General features: G+C 47.7%; 1 protein-coding gene across 3 annotated transcripts in view; it reads right to left on the reverse strand.

The window, feature by feature from the left end:
• The window catches only part of ADCY9 (adenylate cyclase 9), a 153,919-nt gene that overhangs the window by 32,939 nt on the left and 106,930 nt on the right, over positions 1 to 14,050 (reverse strand). For all 3 annotated transcript variants that reach the window (XM_054533357.2, XM_024233847.3, XM_024233848.3), the window contains exon 3: positions 11,813 to 12,003. In XM_054533357.2, the coding sequence (XP_054389332.1) occupies positions 11,813 to 12,003 (191 nt within the window). The remainder of the gene's footprint in view (positions 1 to 11,812; positions 12,004 to 14,050) is intronic.

The raw sequence follows: 14,050 nt of genomic DNA on the forward strand, positions 1-14,050 counted from the left end.
CTTAAAAAAATAATAATAAAATGAAATAAGTATATATATAGCCTAGCACAGTTCCTGGCATACAGTATACCCTTAATAAACTTATTATTAATGTGACCCAGTAACCTAGGAACTGTCTAAGAAAGCAACTAACAGCTTCCAACGAAGAAGACAAACCGTGGCAAGAAAGATTTTTTTTTTGGACTCAAAAGCAATCTCCTTGCAGCAAGAACTGTAAAACATTGAAATAAATTATGGGAGGCCAGATATTATTTTGGAAATTTAAAATAAATGTCACTACCTAAGGGCAAAGATATGACCCAGGTTGTATTTTAAGTTAAACTGCAGGCCGGTACTATATTAAATAAAAGAAACAAAGATTCTACAGGGTTGTATAGTTTGGGAATCTGATGTAACATACAAGCTAAATTTGAACATTTGTATGCATTCAAAAAATGAAAATATACATGCCAAACAGCTAGCAAAATCATTACTTAACATATCTGAGCAAATAATGGCATCCAGATAACATTTGCTTACAGCTCTTTAAAAACTGACATTATCAACAGAGGTAAAATGTTCTAGTTGTCAATAACATACAGTGAGTCTATTTGAAAGCATCTCTTGGTATTGACTGGCAGAGTTAAACTTCTAAACATTTTTGCTGGTGTGCTGGCTCACACCTGTAATCCCAGAACTTTGGGAGGCCAAAGCGGGAGGATCGCTTGAGGCCAGAGGTTCAAGACCAGCCTGGGCAACATAGGGAGACCTTGTCTCTACCAAAACTAAAACAAATAAGCTGACCGTGATGGCATGTGCCTGTGGCCCTAGCTACTCGGGAGGCTGAGGCAGGAGGACTGCTTGAGCCCAGGAAGTCAAGGCTGCAGTGAACTGTGATTGTGCCACTGCACTCCAGCGTGGGTGACAGAGCAAACCCAGTCTCAAAATATATATATATGTATAAATATATACATATATATATATTTGCCAATGAGACCACTGATCTTATTAAATGTAAAAAAATCTAATACCAAGAGAAGAATAAAGTAGGCGTGCCTGATACCCGTGCCTAAAAGATGACTGAGGGAACTCTCTGGGGGGCTTGGTGCTTGATGGGGCACACCAGGCATTTCAGGGCCCAACTGGTAGATCAGGAAAGGAAGCTGGAGGTGTGGAAGCGTTTGCTGCCTTGGCTCAGCCAAAGCCTGAAGTGCAAGTGCGTGCTCAGTAAATGCTGGTAGTGAATATGAAAACTTCTGTTAACTATGCTGTCTGGTCATTAAACAGTTCATCTGGTAATTCAGTGTCCTTGATTACAGACAGAACAGCCCTTGGTATCTATTCTTCTGTAGCCATTCAGTCACAGAAATCTCCTGGCATCAGTCTGTTTCAGGTATTTTTCTTGCCTCAAGTTCATCTGCTGTGCTTTTCTTTTTTTTGTTTTTTTGTTTTTTTGGGGGGACTGAGTCTCACTCTGTCACCTAGGCTGGAGTGCAGTGGGGTGATCTTGGCTCACTGCAAACTCCACATCCTGGGTTCAAGCAATTCTGCTGCCTCAGCTTCCTGAGTAGCTGGGATTACAGGCGCCCACCACCACGCCTGGCTAATTTTTGTATTTTCAGTAGAGATGGGGTTTCACCTCTTTGGTCAGGCTGGTCTCAAACTCCTGGCCTCAAGTGATCTGCCTGCCTTGGCCTCCCAAAGTGCTGGGATTACAGGCGTGAGCCACCGTGCGCGGCCAACCCTGCTGTGCTTTAAGACGAGGCCGCCTGCTTCTTCAGTGCCCCCCCTGGCACACTGGCTTTATGAGATTTTCTATGCATTTAGAGCCATGAATATGCCACCGTGACAGTCAAACCAACTTGGCACCAGACGGCACACTGAGGACAGCGGGGCTCCATGCCCTCCGCAAGGGCTTCCCTCAGAGGGGCTGGAAGGCTGGTGCAGCCCGGGCATGCCCAATGGGATGAGGCTTATCTCTGGTGAGCCTGGGGCAGCGGTCTCCACAGGTGGGGAACTCAGTGCTTTGCTTACATCCCCTTGAACAGAGGCCGAGGCCTACACCCTGCGGTGATAAGAAGTTCTGATACAGAAGCGAGGTCTTGCAGAGCTGCCCACAAACGGCAAACGAGGCTGTGTGTGCAGAAGGAAGGGGCTGTCTGGGTCACATGGCCAGCTGTAGACACCCACGCTCGGGCCTCCTGAGGGCCGGGACAGTGCTCACTGCCTATTCCATTCCCAGCAGGTTTGTCCAGGAAGTGGGGGTATGGGAGGTGGGGGGAGAGTCAGGTGCAGACTCCAGGCCGCGCTGGGTGGCGTGGTCCCACGGACCTGTGTCACCCGAACCCAGCAGCCATCATTTTACTGCACTTTGAAAATGCGGATTTTGGCTGGGCGCAGTGGCTCATCCCTGTAATCCCAGCCCTCTGGGAGGCTGAGGTGGGTGGATCACCTGAGGTCAGGAGTTTAAGACCAGCCTGGTCAACATGGCGAAACCCTGTCTCTACTAAAAATACAAAAATCAGCTGGGCAGGGTGGCACACGCCTATAATCCCAGCTACTGGGGAGACTGAGGCAGGAGAGTCGCTTGGACCTGGGAGGCGGAGGTTGCAGTGAGCCCAGATCGTGCCACTGCACTCCAGCCTGGGCAACAGAGCAAGATTCCTCAGCTACTTTCCTTTTGGGGGATAAATTTTCTAGATAAAAACTTTAAAGCAAATGAAACAAAAGAAATCTTAGAGCTGAGTGTGGTGGCTTGCTTGAGCCCAGGAGTTTGAGATCAACCTGGGTAATGCAGCAAGACCCCATCTCTACAAAAGCTTTTTAAAAATTTTAGAAATTAGCCGGGCATAGTGGTGTGTGCCTGTAGTCCCAGCTACTCAGGAGGCTGAAGTGGGAGGGTCGCTTGAGCCCAGGAGGGAGAGGCTGCAGTGAGCCATGGTCACGCCACCGCACTGCAGACTAGGTCACAGAGCAAGACCCTGTCTCTTTAAAAAAGAAAAAAGAAGCCGAGCACAGTGGTTCACGCCTGTAATCCCAGCACTTTGGGAGGCCAAGGCGGGTGGATCACAAGGTCAGGAGATTGAGACCATCCTGGCCAACATGGTGAAACCCCATCTCTACTAAAATACAAAAAATTAGCCTGGTGTGGTGGTGCACGCCTGTAGTTTCAGCTACTGGGGAGGCTGAGGCAGGGGAATCGCTTGAACCTGGGAGGTGGAGGTTGCAGTGAGCCAAGATCGTGCCACTGCACTCCAGCCTGGGCAAAAGAGCAAAACTCTGTCTCAAAAAAAAAAAGAAAAGAAAAGAAAAAAAGAGAGACAGAAATCCATCTACCCAATGGAGAGATTCTCACATCTCAACATCCCCTTCTGAGCTGTAGTTAGAGGCCCCTTCTGCACCAGGAGGGTCCCACCACGCAATGGTGGGTGGGTTTGTTTCCCTCCCCCGACCTCCTACCCCCCAACCCCCACAGCAATTTTCCTTGAGCGATTCATTAGCTTAATTTTAATCTGGATTAAGACATTTCACAAACTGTTTTTTGCCAAGCATGGATGCCTCTGTGAAATGTTTCACAGCCGGCTAAATAGCATCTCCCCCTGCACAGCTGCAGGCATCTCCACCCCTGCTGAGAAGCCCTCCCTGGGAAGAGTATTTCCGACTCCAGGAAGCTCCAGGCATGGAAGCACCTCACTGCCTTGGGAGACAACCCTGGCGGCTGGCTCACAGTGAGCCACACGGGCAGGCACGTTAGAGAAAAAGCAGTGTCATAATGACAGCAGCTACTATGACTTAGGAATGTCTATGGGCCAAGGTCCTACCCGTGAACAAGTCGGGCCCCCATCCACGCAATATCTGCAGTCTCGACTGTATGATCTCGTCCTTTGCAGTCACATTGCAGGGCAGCAATGATCATTCTGTAGACGGCCACAAACTCCAGGGCCCTGGGACCCGGACCACCGTCATATGGCTCTGGCCCCCTTTCCTGGCACAAGGAGGACCCAGGAATAATCCTGGCACCTTGCTCTCCTGGGCCTTGTTCCCCTAGAGTGACCTGAGCAGCTATGCCTGTCCTCCTGGTTCTTCCAAGCAGCACCCTGGGCCCTTGGGCACCAAGGGAAGTCTCAAGACTTCTAAGGTCCTCCCAGCAGCGCGCCTGGCGGGCCAAGGAGTTTGCTGGCTGTTGCCTGGGTAACCTGAGATTCCCTGGAGAAGGCCCAAGAGCAAACTCTGCGTTTTTCCGGATTATCTTTGCTCCTTCCCCCATGTGGACGTGGGCTTTAGAGGGAAGAGTGTAGCTATTTCTCTAACACACTTGGGCACATTTGCATTTGTTTTTAACACATTTCAGGACGTGCACCCTACATTCTGGTCAAAATATATGGCACAAAGCTATAAAATCGTTTTTTCTTCAAGGTTATTTCTCATCACAAGATAAATCATTTCTAAGCCAACAGCTGTCCCTTTTCAAAACTGTCAAGGGAGGGAGTGGGGAAACCTCTTTTCTCAGAAATGAGGAGGATGCACCACTAGAAGAGCCCTGGCTTTGCCTGCTTCGTCTTCTCAACACAACTGTTTTGCAAGATGTCGTGTTATCAGAAGCATCCTTTGCTCCCAAACTCAAAATGATGTTGAACATGGTGAACAGGAATAGTCATGACATTGCAACCGCAATAACCACAAATACAATTTCCTGAGGTGTTCTTTGAAACTCCTTGTATCTACTTAGCCCTCGTAAGCAACCACGATGCAGGTACTATGATTGGTTCCATTTTACAGATGAGGACACTGAGACAGAGTAGGCACTGGCCCACAGCCACATGGTACGGTCGGAACCGCATAAAGAGGTGGCGAGCCCAGGCAGCAGAGCTCCTGGCCCCAACGATCTCCAGGTGAACGGGGCAGCCCGCCAGTGCGGCAGAGCCACCGGGCTAACTCTATGTCCCTGGCATTGCTGTTTAAGCTAACAGGTTAGGTACAGGCATAAGTACAAAATAGAGTATTTCTGCTAACGAAACATTAGAGAAAAATAGAAGTAGAATATTAGAAAAAAAGATAAGCAGTAATTATCACAGAAAAAGAAATTTTCTTACATCCCCGAAGCAGTAAGGACAGCAAATGGCCTGAGAATACTAGACAATGCACCACACGAACACACACGTGTAAAACTCACACACACAATCTCAGAGCCACACGGGGGTGGAGCCGAAAAGTCCCTGGACCTCTCACTCAATCCCTCAGCCCTAAAGGACCACTGGGCTCAATAACCAGGCTGGTGATGACCATCCGAGTCAAGAATAGATGAAAATATACTCAGCAGACTGGCAGGCAGGAAGACTGTTACCAGCTGTGGAAACAGTCTATCACGAAGTCAAAATAAGAAAATATTTGGCATTTGGGGAAATTTCATGGAAATGCAATATTTCACTCTCTGGCAATGCCAGTTCAATGATTCTGCACATATGTTTCCATCCCTCTCTACACACACATATAATTTCTTACTTTGAAATAATTTTAGACTGGCAGAGAGTGGGAAAGACAGTTCAAGGAGTCTGCATATATCCTCCGTACATACCCACTGCACAGTTATCAAAACCAAAGCAACTCATGCTGGCGCGATACCATTAACTAAGCTGCAGGCTTTATTCTGATGTCCCCAGTTTCCCCAACATCCCTTTGCTGTTCGGGGTCTCCTCTAGGTCCCGCGTTGCATTTAGCCCTCACGCCTCCTGCTCACCCCCAGCCTATGGGGGTTCCTCTGTCTTTCCCTGTCTTTTCTGGCCCTGCTGCATTTGAAGTCCTGGCCAGGCATTTTGTCAAATGTCCGGATCTGGACCTGCCTGGTGCTTTCTCAGAGCAGACTGAGGTTTGGGGTTTGCGGAAAGAATGCTGCAGAGGTGACATGCCCTTCTCAGCACACCACACTAGGGTACGGGATGGCAGTGAGCAGGGAGGCTCACCTGGATCATTTGGTGAAGGTGGCATCTGCCTGGTTTGTCCACTGTGAAGTTCCGTTTCCTCCCCTGCCCCCACCTTTCTTTTTTGAGATGGGGTCTTATTCTAGCGCCCAGGCTAGAGTGCAATGGTGTCATCTTGGCTCACTGCAGCCTCTGCCTCCCAGGCTCAAGCAATCCTCCCACCTCAGCCTCCCAGGTAGCTGGAACTACAGGTGGATACCAACATGCCTGGCTAATTTTTATAGTTTTTGTAGAGATGTTTTGGGTTTTTTTTTATTGTTTTTGTTTTTTGAGATGGAATCTCACTCTGTCGCCCAGGCTAGAGGGCAGTGACGTGATCTCAGCTCACTGCAACCTCCGCCTCCAGGTTCAAGAGATTCTCCTGCCTCAGTCTCCCAAGTAGCTGGGACTACAGGCACTGGCCACCACACCCGGCTAATTTTTTAATTTAGTAGACATGGGGTTTCACCACGTTGGCCAGGCTGGTCTCGAACTCCTGACCTCAGGTGATCCGTCTGCCTTGGCCTCCCAAAGTGCTGGGATTACAGGCGTGACCACCTCACCTGGCAGAGACTACCCTTTAGTTTTACAACAGCTTTATTAAGATGTAATTTGCAGAGCATATAATGCACCCATTTAAAGTATATAACTCCAGGGTTTTTAGCATATTCACAGGGATGTGCAAGCATCACCACTATCAATTCAGACTACCACTTATAATAAATACCCATTTAATTTCTAAGCTATATATATATTTATATATGTATGTCTATAAAATATAAAATCATTTTTTCAATTTCTATAATGAATGAAAAGCCCCTTACTTCCTCAAATTGGGCTGACTGAGCCTATTCATAATGACTTGACACACAGAAAATAAGTAGGTAAAAGAAGTGATCATTTATTTAGGGTCATTTTCAAAATTCACTGTCACAAAAGGATGGTTCCTGAGGTGAGTGGCCTCAAAGGGGAAGGAGAAACCTTTTGAAAGCAGGACAGGTCCTCTCTGAATCATTCCCCTATGGGTAAATCTACATCATTAGCTTCATTACTGACTGGTCCATGTAGAAACACCCAGCGGCCAAGCAGCTTGGGGTTCTGAGTAAGAGATGAAGGTAAACTCAGGAAGACCAGCCACGCAGGTGCGCTCCCGGGAGGCCTTTCAGAGATGAACTAAGATGTTTTCACAGCTCAAATGGTTCCCTGATCAGAACTAATGTGATACAAGTAATTCAATTTTGGGTTTTCTTTTCTTTTTGAGATGGAGTCTTACTCTATTGCCCAGTCTGAAGTGTAGTGGCGTGGTCTCGGCTCACTGCAACCTTCACCTCCTAGGTTCAAGGGATCCTCCTGCCTCAGACTCCTGAGTAGCTAGGACTACAGGCATATGCCACCAAACCTGGCTAATTTTTGTATTTTTAGTAGAGATGGGGTTTCACCATGTTGGCCAGGCTGGTGTTGAATTCCCGACCTCAGGTGATCTCTCTGCCTTGGCCTCCCAAAGTGCTGGGATTACAGGCATGAGCCACTGAGGCCAGTTGGGTTTTCTTTTTCTTCATAAAGATATTGGAAAAGCTGTTTTTATTGACATATGGCATCTAGATCCGCTCATCACCACAGGGTTCATGAGAAAATGGAAAGCAAATGCCCGCTGGAGTGCTGACGTCACATTCAACAGGCCAAGGCACACATGCTCCCGTGTCATACAAGTGACTTGGTTATGGCCGAGAGCATCCAACCCACAGCAATGCTCAGCCACAATCACTGTGAGAATCTCCCTCGAATCGGAACCGCGGAGAAGATGGGACCTTCCCCAGAAAGTCAGTGACTTCCTGCAGGCAAGCTGGGACCATCTCTCGGCCCCTCCCAGTCCTCCATGGTTCCATCTGTGGTCACTGTCCCTGCTCTGCGTGGAGTGAAGGCGTGCGTGCCGAGTGTGAGCGAGGCTTCTTCTCAGTCCTGTCGTCCACAGGCGCCACTCCGGCTAATCTCCCAGCAATCCTGAGAGGTCTCTTCCTCATCACCACTGCACTGATGAGGAAAACTCTCACTTAAAGGAATTAAGTGTATGTTTTCTCTTTCTTTTCTTTTTTTTTTTTTTTTGAGAGACAGTGTCTCATTCTGTCACCCTGGTTGGAGTGCAGTGGCTCACCATCATAGCCCACTGCAACCACTAACTCCTGGGCTCAAGCGATCTTCCTGCCTCAGCTGTCTGAGTGGCTAGGACTACAGGCATGAGCCACCGCACCTGGCTGCAGTTTCTTCACAGTCGCAAAGCCAAGGCTTTGAGAAGGGTCTTGTTTCAAGTTGCGCCCCTGCCCGCCGTGCTCTGCCTCCCTCCATGATGCTGACAGCAGCGTCCTCACGTCTAATGCTTACTCCTTGGTTTCCTTCTTGACCCCCTCCTTCCTTCACTCGGGCAGTATCTGTCCCCCACATTACGCAATGTCAGGGCCCTTCGAGTGAGGACCTCTCACTGCTGGTCATTTCAAGAACCCAAGGCCAGGCACAGTGGCTCATGCCTGTAATCCCAGCATTTTAAGAGGCCAAGGCAGGAGGATGGTATGACCCCAGGAGTTTGCAACCATCCTGGGCAATATAGCAAAAAAAAATTTAAAAATTAGCTAGGCATAGTGGCACATGCCTGTGGTCCTAGCTACTCAGCAGGTTGACTTGGGAGGATCACTTGAGCCCGAGAGTTTTCAGCTGCAGTGAGCTAAGATCATACCACTGGTACTCTAGCCTGGGCAACAGAGCGAGATCCCATCTCTTTAAAAAAAAAAAAAAAGAAGCCAACACTTGGGTGTAGAAAGGGTTCCCTTTGAGCTATGACTTCAGGACCAAAGCCTTGGCCTTTGACATCACTATCATTTCCTGGTAAGTTGTTACAGTACACAGGTTATGTTACATTAGATAAGAATTTTCCAGCTATCACCTGGGAGATGACTTAAGGTCACAGAGGACACACATGCTAAGGGCAGGAAATAAACCCTTCGTGGGCGCTGCCCTGGTTCTACACAGTTCCGCTCGGGCTTCTGACTTCAGTCCTTCGCCTGGCTCTGCAGAGCTGCATCGCTCCATGTGTTTAATTAAAGAATTAAAAACTTAAGCCAAAAAGAAACTGTTAATTACTACATGCCAGGCACCATGCTCAACACTTGGGAAATATTTAAGTTATTTAACACTCAGTCTCTGAATGCAAAGAGCTCACAGGAAGGCGCATAGGAAACAAAGATTTAAGATCGTGTATGTTACAGCCAAGGGGGACAGACTGAAGGGACTGAGAATTTGGAGACGAGGGAACAGCGTTATCAGCTGCGGAGGCACAGGAAGGCGTGGCGGAGCTGAACAGTGAATGCAGACAGTTCAGGAGAAAGAGAAGCCATGAGTATCGCAAGTGAGCAGCAGCAGGAACAGGACACAAGTGAAAATCTATGCATGCTCCTTCAGGGAACATTTCCTGAACACCTTTTCTCTAATGTATTGGTCCTTGGCATGAAACTCCTTTTACTACATGACCATTCCCCCAAAAGGTGTGACCACATTAGCCCTGCAAGGTGCACCTTGAAAAAAAAACAATTATGCTCAAAGAGGCCTGAGAATGCTGTATATACCGCGTCCTCCTCTGAAGGCCTAGCTACTGTCTACTAGCCTAGTGAAGGCTCTGAGAAGTCCTGCAGTAAAGAAGCCCTTTCCGTGTTGAATATCCCGAGTTTCCTGAATTTACCACTGAGCGCCCCCCTCCCTTTTTCTGGAGACAGGACAAGGTCTCACTCCGTGGCCTAAGCTGGAGTGCAGTGGCACAATCATAGCTCACTGCAGCCTTAAATTCCTGGGCTCAAGTGATCCTCTTGGCTCAGCCTCCCAAGTAGCTGGGACCGCAAGCACAGGCCACCAAGCCCAGTTAATTTTTAAAATTTTTTTGTAGAGATGATGTTTTGCTACGATGACCAGGCTGGTCTGGAAATCCTAGCCTCAGGCATTCCTCCCACCTCGGCTGTCCACAGCACCAGGATTACAGGCGTGAGCCACCATGCCCGGCCTTCTGTCAACTTTACAGATTACAAGATTCTCAGAAACTTTCAACAATATTTGGAAAATCTCTACATGCCAAGAAGATATGCTAAATGGTTTTTGCTCATTCCGATCAAAACAAATCTATATGCCTAGAGTACAGTGTAGTGTAGAATCGCCATTGCTAAAACTGTGGTCACTAAACCCGTGAGCACATGATATGGTGAACTCTGCGACCGCATCCCCTAACGGACAGAAACACACATATGTGGAAGCTGAAATGGCAAACACAACAAATTATTTTTGGCTTGGGCTGTCTTTCACTACTTAAATACAGCTCAGTTTGCAGGCTGGAGGAAACAATTTTTCCCCAAATAGCAAAACCATTCCCGATTCCTCCCCACACCAGCCCCTCCCTGCCTAGGTCCGCTGTCTAGGAGCCCAGAGCTCCATTTTCTGACTCCTGCAAAACGTCAGCCAAGGCAAGGTGGCTGTCTCTAAAGTTTGCAGGCATCCAGGGAATCTCAGATACATGAGCTTTACGCATGTGCCAAGAGTACAGGGAAGAGAGGGTCCAACACCACTGTCCTGGTGGTTTTCACCCAGGGGTGACTCTGCACCCCCAGGGGACACTGGGCCATGTCTGGAGACATTTTTGGTTGGCACAGTTGGGGAGTAGGGTACGGGTGGGTATGCTGGCATCTGGCTGGTGGCGGCTAGGGATGCTGCCAGCCATCTGACAGTGCACAGGACAGCCCCACAACACAGGACTACCTGGTCCAAAATGCCAGCGGTGCCAAGGCGAGAAGCCCTGCATTACACTAACAAAGCACCCAACAACCACGATCCACGAGCGGGGTTGACAGAACCCAAGAGCAATCGTTACACGTAACTGGGCGACAGGCACTATGTATTCTGACCCAGTAAGTAATCTGCATACCACAGCTGACTGCCACATAATGAAGACTGTTCATCGTAAATACCAATAGCGGCTTTCAAACCTGTGAATGGATGTGGATAGGCAAGGACATATTGGGTGAAGCCGTAACCACTGGCCGCCATCCTCACGCATACCCCACTGTGTTATCTGAGAACACAAAGCAGCATAGGAGAGCTGTTTTGATTCTCTGTCTCATTTTAATAATGGAGACAGTAGATGTTTAAACTATAAAAATAAACAGAAGGTACCAGTGGGGAAACTAAATCAAATGTGAAAGTGGAGGAGCAGCTCATAAACTGAAACAATTTCACACACCCAAGGTCGACCACGCCAATTCCTTGGTAGTTTATGATGACAGGTCAGTGCAGAAACGGGCACTTCTAGGCGGCTACCAGGAGATCCTGGTTCCAATAATGAAATACTACAATGTTCTCGGCAGCCTGTCCTCTCAGTGAGCTGCGTCCCAGGATTCACCCACACCAACATCATTTCAAGTAATCATAAAACAGTGGATTTCAAGAGACGTAGAAGTATTTGAGAAAGTGGTCTCTGAAATCAGATTATCAACTAGCTCTCCACCCAAGGTGCCAAGGAGAGCCACCTTTACTGTCATTTATCACCAGCTTCTAGAAATCCCAAAAGGCACCACAGGTCCCAGGAAGAGAAAATAACTAATAATTCAAATGAGAAGCATCCTTATGCAATGGAAAGGCAATGGAGGTGCGTCATATGTCAAAAAGCAAGGATATTAAAAATGCAGAATGCTACTAACTTTAGACTAAATATTAAAATCGTGAAAACCAAATCGAAGGTCATTCCAAGTTGTTTGCCTCAGACCTGGAGGCTGCTTATTATTTCACGTGCTCTACTGCAGAATTAATAGAAAGTTTTAGAAGTAGGAAAAAAAAAAAAAAAAACTAACCTTAAGGTTATCAAAGGATTTGACAGTCTGCGCCAAGTCACTGACATTCCCTGATGACGCTGTCCCCTGTCCCCTAGGGCCTGAGGACACCTGTGAGCCGTCAATGACCTCAAAGCCAGAAAGCAAGGCCTCTGCACAGCTGCAGCGAGACTCCTTGGCTCTCTGACCCGATATCAGGTATGTCTTCAAACCTATGATGGATAAAAGTTACAATCAGCACAGATTGAAAGCACCGTCTGTTGAAACGCAGCTCCGTCTTGCTCTCTGGGGAGGACTCACTCCTGGAAAGTTGAGAGTAAAGTGAAAATGTGAATAGGTCATAGTTTATGATGGACGTCCACGATCTCTCCGGAGAGGTGCGGCCTCAGGGAGACGGTAGGCCCCTGAGACACACCAGTCACCCACGTTACGTTTTCTTGGAGTAATGGCTGCATGTATCATGTTTTACCTTCAGGGTTAAAATAAGCATTAAAAAGTGCCTCCATAAAAGGGTCCCAGGACCTCCCTGTGAAGGCAGCAAAGCAGATTGGTTGACCCTAGACACTGCTTGGGTTTATTTCCATCTGTGGATACCAGTCCAGTGAGTGCCTTCATAACGGTCAGTCTAGATGTCATGACAGCCTCCGGTATTGACCATCTTACCTGTGTCAGAGGCTGCAAAACTATCCCAAAAAACAAGACCCTACCGTGGACAAACAGGCCATTAAAACCTCCCCAGACTCAGAGCTGTTGAGCATCTATTTCCTGTTGGATTCAAACACTCACCCCAGGAACATTCAGCTTTTGTTAAACTGAGGTCCACATGCATTTTATTGTCTCACAAAATCCCCCATATACAAAAAAAAAAAAAAGGTGGTCAAAAGGACACTTAACCTGTATCTTTACAATTCTCCTTCGAGGCTGAGCTAACACCCGGACCCACGCTGCACTGGAAGGAGCTGTGAACAGGTGGGTGGATCCTGCCCTGGGAATCTGCTGGGAAGATGGCAAAGGAGCAGCTTTTCCAGAAACAGCCCAAGGAATTTTTGAAAAAAAAGCAAACTTTATTTAAAGGAATCCATCCTTTGACTTCACTGGCATTTAACCAGATGGCAAATGTATCGGAAGGAGGGACAATGTAATTTAACATTTAAATAACATTTATTTCAGGCCTGGTGTATGCCACACACCGAGAATAAAATCATGAACAAAGCAGGCTCCCTTCTTTTTTTTTTAATTGAGATGGAGTCTCAGTCTGTCACCCAGGATGGAGTGCAATGGTGCGATCTCAGCTCACTGCAGCCTTCACCTCCTGGGTTCAAGCAATTCTCCAGACTCAACCTCCTGAGCAGCTGGGATTACCACCACGCCTGGCTAATTTTTGTATTTTTAGTACAGACAGGGTTTCTCCATGTTGGCCAGACTGGTCTAGAACTCCTAACCTCAAGTGATCTGCCCACCTTGGCCTCCCAAAGATGACAGGTGTGAGCCACTGCACCCGGTCGCAGGGACCCTTCTTAAAGGATTTAAGCTCCAGCTTCAGGTCATGAAGGGTATGGCACGGAAAGATGCCATCGAGAGGTGACATGTCTACAACACTGATCGACTCTGGCTTCTTACACTGGGTACATATTTGGTCAGCGCTTTAAAATTAATTCATCAGAAACCTAGGGACTACTTCATCAATAATCCTAAATCATTTTATAAGTATGGCCCCATCTCATCGCTTCACCTCCCTCTCTCCTTGTAAAAATACTACATGGCTTATCTTTTTAAGTCAACTGTTCGAGAATTTGCCAAGAGTCCTGGAAACACGTAAAGACATCCTAGAGCGTAGCCAGGTCATAGCTGAGAATCAAAAGACTTAGATATTTTTAGATGCCAACTGGCCCCAAGAAACTCTTCATGTTTTGTTTTGTTTTTCCTTTAGAGATAGGGTCTTGCTCTGTTGCCCAGGCTGGAGTGCAGTGGTGCAACCATGGCTCCCTACAGCCTCCACCTCCTATAGCCTCAGCCTCCTGAGTAGCTGGGACTACAGACGTCCGCCACTATGTCTGGCTATTTCTTTCTTTCTTTCTTTTTTTGAGATTGGGTCTCACTGTGTTGGCCAGGCTGGCCTCGAACTCCTAGGCTCAAGTGATCCGCCCACCTTGGCCTCCCAAAGTGCTGGGATTGCAGGTGTGAGCCACCGCACCCGGTCCAGTGGAAATCTTTCACTCTTACTTAGGTCCTTAACTTTTGTGCATTTTTTTCTCCAAC

This window comes from Pongo abelii, chromosome 18, assembly GCF_028885655.2.
Source record: "Pongo abelii isolate AG06213 chromosome 18, NHGRI_mPonAbe1-v2.0_pri, whole genome shotgun sequence".
Lineage (NCBI taxonomy): Eukaryota > Metazoa > Chordata > Mammalia > Primates > Hominidae > Pongo > Pongo abelii.